At 43.9% G+C, this 14721-nt stretch overlaps 1 protein-coding gene across 29 annotated transcripts in view; it reads right to left on the bottom strand.

Annotated features, from left to right (window-relative positions):
- Positions 1–14721, bottom strand: part of LOC140429166 (teneurin-3) — a 3593949-nt gene that overhangs the window by 183299 nt on the left and 3395929 nt on the right. For 28 of the 29 annotated variants that reach the window (XM_072515817.1, XM_072515806.1, XM_072515811.1 and 25 more), the window contains 2 exons: positions 9769–9969; positions 2010–2195 (listed from right to left, as the gene is read on the bottom strand). In XM_072515817.1, the coding sequence (XP_072371918.1) occupies positions 2010–2195; positions 9769–9969 (387 nt within the window). The remainder of the gene's footprint in view (positions 1–2009; positions 2196–9768; positions 9970–14721) is intronic. The other variant, XM_072515826.1, reaches the window with a different exon arrangement.

The following is a 14721-nucleotide window of genomic DNA, read 5'->3' as shown; positions in this document are numbered from 1 at the left end:
ACAAGCTCAAACCAGTTAGTTCCTTCAGGGTGGGGGACAAGATGAAAACTGCAGCAAATAACGCTACCTTTTATCGTGCTCAGAGTACAATGGAAAATGAGAAGTTTAAACAACACAACCTCCGGCTTCCAATAACCACAGGGGGATTAAATTAAAAAACCTCGCAAGACTGTCATTTAACTACAATTGTGGGATTGGTATTTAACCATCGCATTTCCATGTACATATACATGTGTGGGCCAAAATATTAATTCTAGTCATGGCCATATTCTTCCAAAGACTAACAATTAAAGAATTGCAGTTAGTATCTCACAATGTGAGTAAAAGGCTTCAGGCTGATTATACAAACAGATGGTTTCCGCCACCCTTGTTTGATGTTAAAAACCTTTATTTTCAAGCAAGATTGACAGGCCCGAACAATGATGCAGAGAATTGTAAATTGACTGAGTTGCATGTAAAATTAGTCCAAGTTAAGTCAACACTTAGGCTAAAAAATGCTATGCCATACTGGAGAATGGATCCGTTTTAGTGCAACCAATAATGCCAAATTATTGGAAAATAGTGATTAACAGAAGCAATCACCCCCTCCACATACATACACCCCTGCCCACATCACCCATCATTGAAATTCCCATCCCACCTGACGTCAGCAAAGGAATTAAAATACGCAGTCGGTGGCACAGTGGTTAGCACTGCTGCCTTACAGCGCTAGGGACCCGGGTTCAATTCCAGCCTTGGGTGACTGTCCGTGTGGAGTTTGTACATTCTCCCTGTGACTGCATGGGTGTCCTCCGAGTGCTCCGGTTTCCTCCCACAGTCCAAAGGTGCACAAGTTTGGTAAATTGGCCATGATAAATTGCCCCAAAAGGTTAGGTGGGGTTATGGGGTGGGGGAGTGGGCCTGGGTAGGGTGCTCTTCCAGAGGGTCGGTGCAGAGTCGATGGCTGAACGGCAACTTTCTGCGAGCTCTCTCAACCAGACTCTTTTCTTTTCTCTCTTATCACCGTTCTCACCTACTAAAACTCTTTTCCACTTCATATCAATGTACTTTGTTGATTATTCTTTTTGTCCACTGTGTACCTACTGTGTACGTTCCCTTCAGTTCATGTGACAATAAATATCAACCAATCAATCAATCAATCAATCGGCGGCAGGCTGGGAAGATCGGCGACAGGTCTTCATACCACAGACCCAATCGGGGTTGAGGTGGGAAGGCATCGGGCCCAACCTCCTGCCTGATGAAGAGCCCTCCTCATCGCCAAACTTGTCATGTGGTGGGGCATTAAATCCCGCTCAACCGGTGCACCTTCACATTTTCCCTGTATTTTTGTTTTTGCGACTCACCGTATGACTTTATTAAAAGTGCTTAAAACTCATTATCAATAACGCTGGAATCCAATATTAAGACCATGCGACAAAAAGACACTAGAGCCTTGACATAGTGAGTTCCAAGTGGAATAGTCAATATTACCTCACCTTTATCTGAATTACACAGTTTGTGTGGCGGAAGAAGAATCTGTTTACAGCTTACTCTAAACACTTACCACTCCTTGATAAAAGGAAATTTTCCTTACGTACTTATATTAAATTTACTAAACATTATTTTTAAAATTTATTTTCTATGTACTTACTTTGATTATCGATATGCTTTCTCAGGTTAAAAGTTTTACAGCTATTAATAGCAAAGAAAAAATCATTGCCGTGTATTGTGTCAAATGATTTATATAGTATGGCCATCTGATTTTACAAGAACACAGGGGTAGAAACACCCCTCCCCCAGCGATAACCATACAGAAGTCTCGCTGTGTAGCTTTGATGAGTTTTTCCATGAAAATTAGGAACAAGAAAAAAAATGTCACTTCCACTCAATGCTCTTCTAAAACAAATCAAATCATGTACTGGTATCAGAAACAGTACGAGTGTTACGACCGAACATTCTCATTACAGCACCACAGGCATTTCTGCAGTACAAGACGGCATAATCCCTGATATTGTCAACTAAGGGCCTACCTATGGTGCAGTGTTCACCGTTCCAGCCTTGGTTGCATTCGCATTTGCCGTCCTTGCATGTTCCGTGCTCCAAGCAGCGAGCATGGCATGCTCTCTGGTCACAAGCTGCACCTGTCCAGCCTTCCTCACAGCGGCAGGCGCCTGCCAGGCACACGCCGTGTGTTCCACACTCCACGGCACAAATTTCTGAGAGAGACAAAGAGACCCAGCACAGTCAGTGCATGTTTGAATTTCATCGAAGTACAATGAAGACTTGCGGAAGGTGCCACATTCCTATCTTGCCAGATTCCCCAAATCAGGCTTGCAATAACGTACCACTTAAGCTTGCATGCGGCACAACAGATTGTTCATGAGTAAAGAAACATATTGCACTTAATGTTCTTCCGTCAACACCGCCCAATTATTTTACTGTAAAAATACCAGTTTCCTAATAGACATGGTAATTATTTCTTACCAATTATATGCTCACATTTACAGGTTTGATGATCAGCTGGTGTAAAACCATCATTAGGTTCCTTCAATGCAATCTATGCATCAACAGCTCTTCAAGGGATTGGACAGCCTGCCGAGGAGCTGCTGCACCATGACTGAGAGTATGGAGGGATCGATACTCTGCAGCTTACCCTGGTGTGTGGAGTTGCCACTATGGATGCTGCAGACAGACTGTATGACAATCTGCACCAGTTTCTCTTTCTGCTCTGATCAAAGCTCAAACTGGTGTCACTCGTTCGCTGAGTTTCATCATGTCTGTCACCTCCATAAAGCTGGAGACAGACAGATAGAGGCTACAATTGCATCCCAGATCTGGGGTCCTCAGGATCAATGGGAATGCTGAGCTACAGACTCACGGAGTGGGGCGTCTTTCTCTCTGCCACATCTTTTTCCACGACAACCCCTCCAACCATTGACCACTATGGAGCCAGGGCCGGGCTGAAATGCTGCGCTCTGCAGCTGGGCTCGCCTATTTGACCTGAGCTCCTGGAGGTTGCTGTCCACGAGCATGTCAAGGTCCCTTGCCTGAACAACTGTCATTTTCTGTCTTCCATGATGAAGCAGTTGGAGGAGCAAAAATATCACTTAAAAAAGGCACGATGGGTCAACACGTGGGTAATAATGTTTCACAGCTATTGTGTAAGACACTAAAAATCATACTGTTGGAAATTTGAAATGTTTCCAAGTCAGTGATTAAAAAGCATCTAGGTAAGCACAGCATTACAACCAAGCCATCTATCCCCAACCCCTTTTATTCTTTCATGTGATGTGGGTGTCGCTGGTTAAGCCAGCAGTTGCTGTACACTATTTGCCCTGTGTGGCTTGCTGCACCATTTCAGAGAGCAGTTAAGAGTCATCCACATTGCTATGGGCCTGAAGTCACATGTAGGCCAGACCAGAGAAGGGTGGCAGATTTCCTTGCCTTAAAGGGTTTTGATGGCAATTAATAATCGCTGTCAAGGTCACAATCGTCATTGCCAAGACTATCTTTCAACTCCAGCTTTTATGAAATGGATTTCAATTCTATCAGCTGCCATGGTGGGATTTAAACCCATGCTCTCATAGCACTAGCACTTACCACCTGTAATTACTTGTTAAGTGACATTACCATACGTCACCACCACTACCCCCCACCCCCATCTCCATTATAACATGCAGCCATCAAAGTCAAATGTCTAACTGAATGATCTGGAAAAAATTGTTTCAATAAAACCCGGCTGCAGTCTCTTATTGCTGAATATAATGATCAAAAAAATCTATCCAACTGGGATTAGTCACAGCTTCATCAGTCACTACCTGCTACGGTGCTTGGGGAACACACTGCCTGTTCATTGCACTTCCAATGATTTCTTGATCCATACTCTGCTCTCTTCTGAATCAAGTTTTCAATTAAGGACCTTGGATGGGCTGATTAACCTCGATGCAGCAAAATATTAACTCGGCTTCGTGAGGAAAAGTTTTTTTAAAATCCTGAGCCTTGTTTCTCCTGTGAATCAATCTAATCAATTTTTCATTAGCGCCAAGGTGTTTATCAGCCTTTAGCACACCACCTTCAAGCACGGCCGTGCCAATCTTTGCTACAAACTTATTAATTGAAGTTAATTTAATTGAAGTGAAATTGTGCAACTAATTAATAGCTGATCTTCTGCACTAAGATCAAGTAATGTTTTGGCAGCATCAATTTCATCATGGAAGACTGGAGCATCATACAAGTGCCTCGGTGGAGGTGCAGGGGGAACTGGTCTGTGTTAAACCGGTGGGCTTGTATAGACATTGATATGCAGAGCTCAGCAAGCAAACTAAAACTGAACCCACCCACTTGGCACAGGCCAGACTTCCTCCTATTGCAACAGCAGATTCGCTAACCTTGATGCGAAAAATGGGATTCAGGCCAAGTGATGGCTATGTGGGTGCAGAATAATACATCAATTAACTAGCTCCCCTCATTGCTTCCCTGCTGCATTCAAAAGGAGCCTCATAATGAAGCAGCAGTGCTGGTGGTATTGTCACTGGACTAGTAATCCAGAGACCCAGGATAATGCTCTGGGGACCCGGGTTCGAATCCCACCAATGGCAAATGGTAAAATTTGAACTCAAAAGAACTCTGCAATTAAAGGTCCAGCGTGACCATGAAACGACTGTTGTAGAAACCCATCCGGTTCATTAATGCCCTTTAGGGAAGGAAATCCACCATCCATACCAGGTCTGGCATACAGGTGACTCCAGATTCATAGACTCTTAAAGGCCCTCTGAAATGGCTTAGCAGGGCAATTGGGGAGAGGTAATAAATGCCGGCTCAGCCAGCAATGCCCACATCCCACGAACGAATAAAAGAAATGACTGCCAATTAGTCAAGCGGTTGCATTTGATTGGCAGTGAACCCTACAGGGATACATTTGCTCTCTTATTTTGCCTCTGTTGCTGTTCATCGTGACTAAATATTGTGTAAACATCTATTGCTTAATCTGTTGGATTTATCTGGGGTAATGCAAATATGCTTCCCACAAATCATTCCTTTGAATTTAACTCAGCCAGGGCCTGAAATAAAAAGACCCTTCAGCCCATCCAACTTGCTCTGTCACTCCAGGTTCTGCCTAGGTTTTCTTTCATCTCCCTCCTGCCTTGTTCTCTGCCCTAATATAATTTGTGAGCTCCCTTTTATTTTCTAAATCCTAAGTGAATATTAAGCTACTCTGTGAAGCGATGTGCAATCTCATGACACACCACTCCAGTATCATCCAATGAAGGTGGAAAAAGGAATCTAATAAACTTCCGTCAAAATTATATATATTTTTTTTACAGTATCCAATTAAGGGGCAATTTAGCGTGGCCAATCCACCTACTCTGCACATCTTTGGGTTGTGGGGGGGAGCCCCACGCAGACACGGGGAGAATGTGCAAACTCCACACGGACAGTGACCCGGGATCGGGATCGAACCTGGGTCCTCGACACAGTGAGGCAGCAGTGCTAACCACTGCGCCGCCAACCTTCCGTCAAAATTGAAGCAAATCATCCGATGGAGAACTCGAAAGCCAGCTTGACGGGAATTTGGCTTTTCAAATCGGCTTGCTTTTAGCTGATGTATTAAATTCAGAAGGTTGCCCGATGTTAAATTATCGCCCATAACTGCTTCCTGCCAATGCACACAAGAGACACAAAACCCAGTAAATTCAACAGAAAAAACCTGGGATTAAGCAGCAAATAACTCAACATGGAAGAAACAAGATACCCCAAGCGAGGACTAGCATGAAGAAACAGCCATGAAAATCACCAATCATAATCCAAGTTGATCGGAGGTTCCTCCGAAAATCCACTGAACAGAGGGATGGGGAAGATATAAAGAACAAAGAAAATTACAGCACAGGAACAGGCCCTTCGGCCCTCCCAGCCTGCGCGACATATATTATAACAGGGGTTGGTTTAGCTCAGTGGGCTGGACAGCTGGTTTGTGATGCACAGCAAGGCCAGCAGCACGGATTCAATTGCCGTACCAGCTGAGGATATTCATGAAGGCCCCCCCTTCTCAACTTTGCCCCTCGCGTGAGGTGTGGTGATCCTCAGGTTAAATCACCACCCATCAGCTCTCCCCCTTCAAAGGGGCAGCCTATGGTCAACTGGGACTATGGCGCCTTTGCCTTTATATTATAATATTTATATTATATTAACTTTATCTTATAACTGAGGATAAAACTTATATTTAGGGAGAAAATTCACACAGTACGTGTTCAGTTTCTGCTTTTCAATCAAAACACCACTTAATTTTCTCACAGCTGAAGCCTTATCATGCCGACACCTGAACGAGCAGCATTATGATTAATTGTTATTTCGGCCATTAATTAAGTGCATTGGGATCTGCTAAACCTTTTATTTCAAGCTCAGTAATTGTTTTCTGTTGCAGTAATTTCCCTTCGCCGGTTTCCTTTATTTGGGGGGCGTGTTATCTTTTTTTTTTTAAAAGCCATCACACCTGACCGTGGAGAGATAAACTTTTAAAGCCTATCATTTTACAATTCAGCGAATTTCAAAGCTGCTTTTTTTTTGTTGTCGCTCCACCTGACTAGTCAAGCATTCAGCAGCAAGCATGACCTGAAAGCAGATTCCTTCCAATAATGCTGTGGCAAACTGTTTAGAGGGAGGTAAGAGTTATTCTGCTTCATGCTGCAAGCCGCTGTGAGGAATTGTACTGAGCACTTTCCACTTCGGACTGGGAATGTTTTGAGCATGTTACAGATCACAAATGTTTCACTCCAACAACAGCACCCCCCAGGAGTGTCAGTTCGGAAGTGATGCTGCAGTCTCTGGAATGGGGCTTGAAACCACAATCTTCTGACTCAGACATGAGAGTATGCACCAGTAATCGGCATCCTCGAAGGATACAACTCGATGGAAATTTTTACCAAGTAGGCAGGACAAAAAAAATAATTGATGGTTAAGAATAAACATTCCAGTCGTACAGTTCCTGGATCAGCTGCTGAATTTTGATGAGAGAAAGCTGCTTTTAAACAACACAGCATTGGGGCTAGCCTCAGATTTTTTTCAAAAATGGATGAAAAATTTTTTTTAGAGTATACAATTCATTTTTTTTCCAATTAAGGGGCAATTTAGCTTGGCCAATCCACCTACCCTGCACATCATTAAGTTGTGAGGGCGAAACCCACGCAAACATGGGGAGAATGTGCAAACTCCACGCGGACAGTGACCCAGAGCCGGGATCGAACCCGGGGCCTCGGCGCCATGAGCCAGCAGTGCTAACCACTGTGCCACAGTGCTGCCCCCCCCCCCTGTAATGGAATCTGGATAGATTCAGTGGCATAGGGAGATTTGATAACAGTGAGCACACAGTGTGTGGACTTACAGTGACAGTGTCAGAAACACCCAGCTTACAAGCTAGAATGTTTACAAGCAAAGAAGTTGTCAGATTGTAGGATTAATAAGATGAAAATAAAGGCTCTTCCTCTAGTGGACAGTTCCATGAGCAGGAGCTGTCCTTCAGCATCTTGGCCAAATAGTGAGCAGCAATGTGTGGATTTTTGACAGTGTGCAATCGGAACATATTCAACAATTGCACCTGAGGCCATCCCTAAATCTAACATGGACTGCAACAGTTCAAGAAGACAGTTCACCACCACCTTCTCGCAAGGGCAATTAGGGATGGATATTAAATGATGGCCTAGCGAGCGATGTCCACATATTTATATTTGTATTGGCAAATATTAGAAATCAGGTATAGTTTTAAGTGGGTTAATTTAATGTTTCTGTGCCCGGAAGGGTAAAACCTATAGCTAGATTCATTCTGGTCAACGGTGTTTGATGTGTCGGGGTTGATTTCAATTTCAACTGTGGCTGGATTGTGCTTAGAGAACGTTACGATATGAAGAGTAAATAGAAGTAAATTGTTGCTTAGCAACAGGAGACCACTTTCCAAAGGGACCGGCTATCCTTTGTTCTTAGTTTTAACTGGAAACCAGAGCAGTTGAAGACAGGATGCTGAGAAGTGAAGAGCTCTCAATTTTGCCAGAAGAAGCTTAAAAGCACAAGGGAGTTTTGAAGATTCAAGCTTCCGAAGGAACAATTCAGATAACCAGAGAATAGGAACAGAAAGAATGGCTTAAGACAACTAAGTTAAAAGGACAGAGACCAAGGTTTTGTTCAGAAGAATTCATGGAAGAGTAAACAAAATGTTCTGTGTTAAAGAGACAACTGCAGTAACCAGATTTAAAGTGACACAGCAGTCTTCAAAAGTAAATCAAATGCCTGATGCCATTTTAATAACGTCTGGGAATCAAGTTAAAGCACCGCTGAGCAGTTTGAACATCAGTCAAGACACAAAAAAATCCTAAAGTAGTTGGTGTAAAATCCTGGACTGGATTCACTGTTAAAAGTGGAGCAGAAGTGGTGTTTAAAATGTCATTTGGAAAACGTGGACTGGATTTCAGAATGCAAATGGCTAAGGGAACGCATTATTAGGAGAGAAGATTTTAAAGCATGTTTTTGGGCGTGGCGTTTGGAAATCCCTATCTGACAATCATCTGGGGTGTTTCTGAGGAGAAACCCATAGACACTAACTTGGGTTCAGAGCAGAATCTGTATTTAACCATAGTCATCTTGCGTTCTTAAAAGGGACTTTGTGTGTTAATGAAGCCATTGTAGCTTAAGATGTACTTTGCAATCTATGTCAATCCTAAAACTTGTGTATAAATGTTCAGCTAAAGGGGGAGTAAAGGAGTATTTTGATTTGATTTATTATTGTCACATGTATTAGTATGCTGTGAAAAGTATTGTTTCTTGCATGCTGTACAAACAATGCATACCGTACATAGGAAAGGACGGAAGAGACTGCAGAATGTAATGTTACAGTTATAGCTAGGGTGTAGAGAAAAGATAAACAATACGAGATAGTTCCATTCATAAGTCTGATGGCAGCAGGGAAGAAGCTGTTCTTGAATCGGTTGTTACGTTATCTCGAACTTTTGTATCTTTTTCCTGACGGAAGAAGGTAGAAGAGTGTGTGTCCGGGGTGCATGGGGTCCTTAATTATGCTAGCTGTCTTTCCGAGGCAGCGAGAATTGTAGACAGCGTCCATAAATGGGAGGTTGGTTTGCGTGATGTATTGTATCATAACGCAATATTTTCATGTTACAGATATTTCTTTCTTGTTGTTAAATCTAGTTAGTGATCCCAGTACTCTGGTCCTCTGTATTATATGAGGTAAAGTAAAAGTTACAGCCTTTTTAGCCAGGGGTTCATTCTGGGATTTTCCTGTCCAGTTGTAACATCAACTTGGATCATAACATCCCACCTTCTCGAGGGCAATTAGGGATGGACCATAAACACTGGACTTCTCAGTGATACTTACATTCCATGAATGAGTAATAAAGCTAAGCCACGAGAGGAACATTTGAACCGTTGTTCAAAAAGTGCATAAATATTGAAAAAAACGATACCAAAGGAAGGTCTTTATTGCGAAGCCTACACTGTGGAAGAACTTTAATTGTACTGCTGACTGGTTGCTGTTTCCAGAAAGAGGATTCTCACCTGCCCGCCACAAAAACCTGGCCTCTAACAAGACAGAATTCTCTAAGCAGCTCAGACCATTAAAATTAATGACAGATAGGTTGAGGTAATCTATCCATTGATAACGAACATCACCAGGTCACTGTATAACTCAGTCAGTATGCTGCTGCTGCATTGGTCCCTTTGGGAATTAAGGCTCTCGACATTTCACCACTCATGGAATGATTTGCAAGGTATCCTCTGTCTACTAACCCACTGAGCAGTCTGTGCCTGTCCAATTGGGATCACAAGTGCAGGAACCACTCTCCTGAAGGTAGGTCCCGTGGCCAGCGCATTGATCGGGACACATGGTTTTCGAATTTTCACAGTTTGCACCGCCCCATCCCGGACTGCAGTGGCATTCCCCGTGGATACAGACGCCATGGTTCAAACAGTTCGGATCGTAGCAGTCCGCTGGAAGAAAAAAAGAAATCATCCTTTGCCCTAAGAGATGAAAAATAGCAGAGCCTGGCCTCTAATTCACTTTAATATGCTTCAGATGATGAGATCTAATTTAACAATTTGACTCAATAAAATTTTACACTTGTAGGGTCAACGACCTGAAAATTTAATCTGTTCAGCACTAATTGCCTTACTGTATGAACAAAGATCAATAAAATCAATATTTCTGAGGTGGTGAAATTGGATTTTGCACTTGAAAAATGAACTGATCTTTCATAGCTTCCTCTCCAAAACCATGATTATGACAGAAGAACAAAGAAAGGTGACCAATTGTCATCATAATTCACCAGCCTCAGCTATCTTGTCAGTTCTTCCCACTGACTGAATAACTATAGTCTATGTTAGTCCAGCATCAATATATTTGGCTGAGGAAATGCTTTACGCTGCGGTGAAGAAAACCATTGATACCTTCTCATAGTTTAATCATCGCAAATCGAAGAAGATTATTCAGCCAGGGTGCAGACTTCCTTCAGTACCTGTTTTCACTCCCAGGACAGTTAGGCAAACCTTTTCTATTATTTGGAAACCTTCCCTTGAGGTAACACAATAGCAGAACAGACGTTTGCATGACAACTGTCGTCCTGGATCCCATTTAGTTTAGGCAAATTACCTTTGATCAAAACTAAGCCTCACAATGACTGACATGCATATAGCTTTAAGCTAATAAGCTGCAACCTGCACATCACCTTACTTTTTACAGCGTGGCTACGCTTACTGTGGCATATAAGGGCAGCACGGTAGCATTGTGGATAGCATAATTGCTTCACAGCTCCAGGGTCCCAGGTTCGATTCCGGCTTGGGTCACTGTCTGTGCGGAGTCTGCATATCCTCCCTGTGTGTGCGTGGGTTTCCTCCGGGTGCTCCGGTTTCCTCCCACATTCCAAAGATGTGCAGGTTAGGTGGATTGGCTATGATAAAATTGCCCTTAGTGTCCAAAAGTGCCCTTAGTGTTGGGTGGGGTTTCTGGGTTATGGGGATAGGGTAGAGGTGTGGACCTTGGGTAGGGTGCTCTTTCCAAGAGCCGGTGCAGACTCGATGGGCCGAGTGGCCTCCTTCTGCACTGTAAATTCTATGAAATATCTCGGGGGATGCATAAATTGCCTCATGTGAAGAGAGGAGACTTTGGAAAACAGTTAAATCAGTATCTTAGCAGTGGATGCTCTCAACTTACACTTGCCAGTTGATGCCCAGTGGCTGTATTAAAAATACTGACTGGGCCTTGGCATTCACACAATACCTATTTAAACATTGTATTTGAACACTCCACCCCTTACAACAGGAAAACTTTGGCTCTAAGCTGCTGTGGTTACTTTCATGAATAAAACCGTACAGTTAGTTGGCCCTGCCATGTATGTGACCGGTAAGACATCTTGCTCTTGGGATGCACTCTCGACAGGGACTACTTGAGACGTTCCGTTCTACTCTGCTCAAATTACTTTTAAATAGCAGCAAGCTTTTGGACGGGATTGGTGTGTTGCTTTTGGAGCACAACTGCCAAATGCCTACGTTGTGTCAAGCATCATCTTCCTCAACATGGGCAATAAAACGTTCCATGGAGGAATTGATCCTACTGAGGGCTAAAAGGGGGGAAACATCACTTCGGTTATTGAAAAAAAAAGGTGCACGTTCGGAGGTCTGTTCGTTGTAAAGGGAAGTCTGCCGTCTAGATATAAATCTGATTGAAACTGTTAGCTTGCCTTTTCTCTTTCCTAATGTTGGTGGGGCTGCTGTCTATTGCCAAAATTTCTGATGTCCACTATTTCCAGCCTCTGTCTCTCCATTGCACCTGCCATGATTTTCTTAGTTTGAAATTTAGTCCTGACAAGCTGCGGAGTTCCGACAGTTTCCAGCCATGTCCGCCTGGAAACTGGGTTGAAATCTTTAGTAATTAGGAAGCTCACTGCACCTTCTCTTTCTTTTTCATAAATTTAGAGTGCCCAATTCATTTTTTCCAATTAAGGGGCAATTTAGCGTGTCCAATCCACCGACTCTGCACATCTTTGGGTTGTGGGGGTGAAACCCACGCAAACACGGGGAGAATGTGCAAACTCCACACGGACAGTGACCCAGAACCGGGATCGAACCTGGGACCTCGGCGCCGTGACACAGCAGTGCTACCACTGCGCCGCCTCTCACTGCCCTATCTTACAACTCCAACGAACATTTAATCAGAATTTCCTTTTTATTGGAAAGATTAATTGTATTTTTATTCTAGTTATTACCAGCTCGGCTCCAAAGAGATATACAGAGATATGTGTAAACAAAGATCACCAGATGATTTACTTTGAACTTATCAAAATGACGAGCAGCAGAGATAAAGATGGCTGGCATTTACTGACTGGTGCATGATCTTGAACATGAGTCAGCCTCATTATTAGGACTGCAGTATCTGACATATTTAAATTCCTACACAAAAGCTGAAGCCGTCATATGTTTTTACAACCTTAGAGTAAAGTGTGGACAGCCCTGATTTAGAAAATTGATTCGCCCCTGCGCTCCACCCGAAATAAACTATTGGAAAGGGGATATTCCAGGTGGCACAGTGCCTCAGTGGTTAGCACTGCTGCCTCACGGCGGCGAGGACCCGGGTTCGATCCCGGCCAGGGTCCAATATCCCGTCCCGGGACACTGTCCATGTGGAGTTTGCCCATTCTCCCCATGTCTGCGAGGGTCTCACCCCCACAACCCAAAAGATGTGCAGGGTAGGTGGATTGGCCATGTTAAATTGCCCCTTAATTGGAAAAAAATAATTGGTACTCAAAATTTACTTTAAAAAAAAGAAAAGGGACATTCAAACCCATTGTTCTTTGTATCTTGGATATTGGTCACAGCATTTCCTAGTGATTCAACTGTTGGTTATTTTTCCATAATTCAGCAGCAATGTTTCCCTTGTGTTAACTATGCTTTGGTCACGTGATCACCGACACAGCTTAGCAATGGTCTGCACCTCTCCTAGACTTCACAGGAAAATAAATTGCTATTCAATAAAATTTACACTGTACTGCACAAGCAAATAACAGGTAACTCCAAGTAATTACAAGGCAGTAGTTGACATTACAATTAAAACAAACACTTGAGGTTCTGTTGATGACACCATTCGAACTCTCATTATACGACTGCATTGTAATCACCCTCAGCTACCCACTAACCTTTCTATAATAATTATCCCAATATTTCACATATACTAGTGACAGAACTAAACAAGTGAACACAGAGATTTGGAATGAGAAGGCACCAAACACATGGGTCTGGATTCTCCCAAAATGAGACTAAGTCCCCACAACAGTTTGAGTCATTTTACTCCAGACATTCCTACCTAGCAGGGACCTGGAGTGATTCTCGCAGCTTTAGCTGTGGAAACGGGCCCCTGCACTTCCGGTTCGGAGTCCGCGCATGTGCACGGCGACCTCCAGCGGCTGCGCCAAGCTCCATGGCGGCCTTGGACCGCGGAGGCAGACAGAAAAAAGAGCCCCCCCCCCCGATCTGCCGCGCGTCCGAGCCGGAAACCATGCAGATTTAATCCCAGGCCGTCCATAAGGGCCCCCCCCCCCCCCCGGTCTCCTATCCCCCGCCGTGAACTGAGTTCGCAGCCGCCATGTCAACATCCCGACCAGCAAAAGTTGGTTAGTTCCACGCTGTCGGGAACTCAGCCGGTCGGGGGCAGAGTACTGCTGGGTCAGCCTCTGGCAATGGACCCCTGGCAGCACGCGTACTCTGCGTCACACAGATTTACGTGTCCCGGAGAATCGCCTAATCGGCACGGGGCCCGGTTACAGCGTCAAATTGGATTCTCCATCCCCCGTGCCGGCTGCGATTTCGGCACAGCACTGTGGAGAATCCAGCCCCTGATTGTAAAGATATGGGCTTGAAGGTTTCCACAATCAGACTGAGGGAAGTTATTCCCCAGCTTTTCGCAAAATGAACACTGAAAACGGCCCAGTGGACTAAGGTTTTCTTGTGCTCCTGACACAAGATGAGCTCCTCATTTAAACATGGAGCCTGCCTCATTTCATGATAGGATTAATTGCATTGGGCTCAAGCAATGCTGGCAGAGTCCAACTCACCTGTCTGCGAGTGACATCTGTCTTACAGATTGCTCTGGGGGCCTGTTTAGCTCAGGTGGCTGGCCAGCTGGTTCATGATGTACAGCGAGGCCAACAGTGCGGATTCAATTCCCGTACCGGCTGATGTTATTCATGAAGACTTCTCAACCTTGCTCCTTGCCTGAGATATGGAGATCCTCAGGTTAAATCGCCATTAGTCAGTTCTCCCCCTCAAAGTAGAAAGCAGCCTATGGTCATTTATGACTATGGTGACTTTACTTACATATTCTTCTCCTCATTCTTTGGATGTGGCTTATCATCTGCATCCAAATAACTGGAACCAACATGGCTACTCACGGGAGGCTATTTTCTGATTTTTTTTATTCATTGAAGGGATGTGGGTGTTGGTGCTGGGCCAGCATTAATTGCCCATCCCCAATTGTCCTTAAACTGAATGGCTTGCTCAGAGGGAAGTTAGGAGTTACATACATGCCAGACAAGGTAAAGGTGGCAGATTAGTGAACCCAGGTGGGTTTTATACAATAAGGGTTTCATGGTCATCATTTAATCCCAGGTTTTTACGGAATTAAAATTTCACCATCTGCCTAGATAGGATTCAAACCCGGGTCCCCAAAGCCATACTTTGGATTCCGAGTCCAGT

This window comes from Scyliorhinus torazame, chromosome 9 (assembly GCF_047496885.1).
Source record: "Scyliorhinus torazame isolate Kashiwa2021f chromosome 9, sScyTor2.1, whole genome shotgun sequence".
NCBI classification, from domain to species: Eukaryota; Metazoa; Chordata; class Chondrichthyes; order Carcharhiniformes; family Scyliorhinidae; genus Scyliorhinus; species Scyliorhinus torazame.
This window is presented reverse-complemented; position numbering and strand designations above follow the sequence as displayed.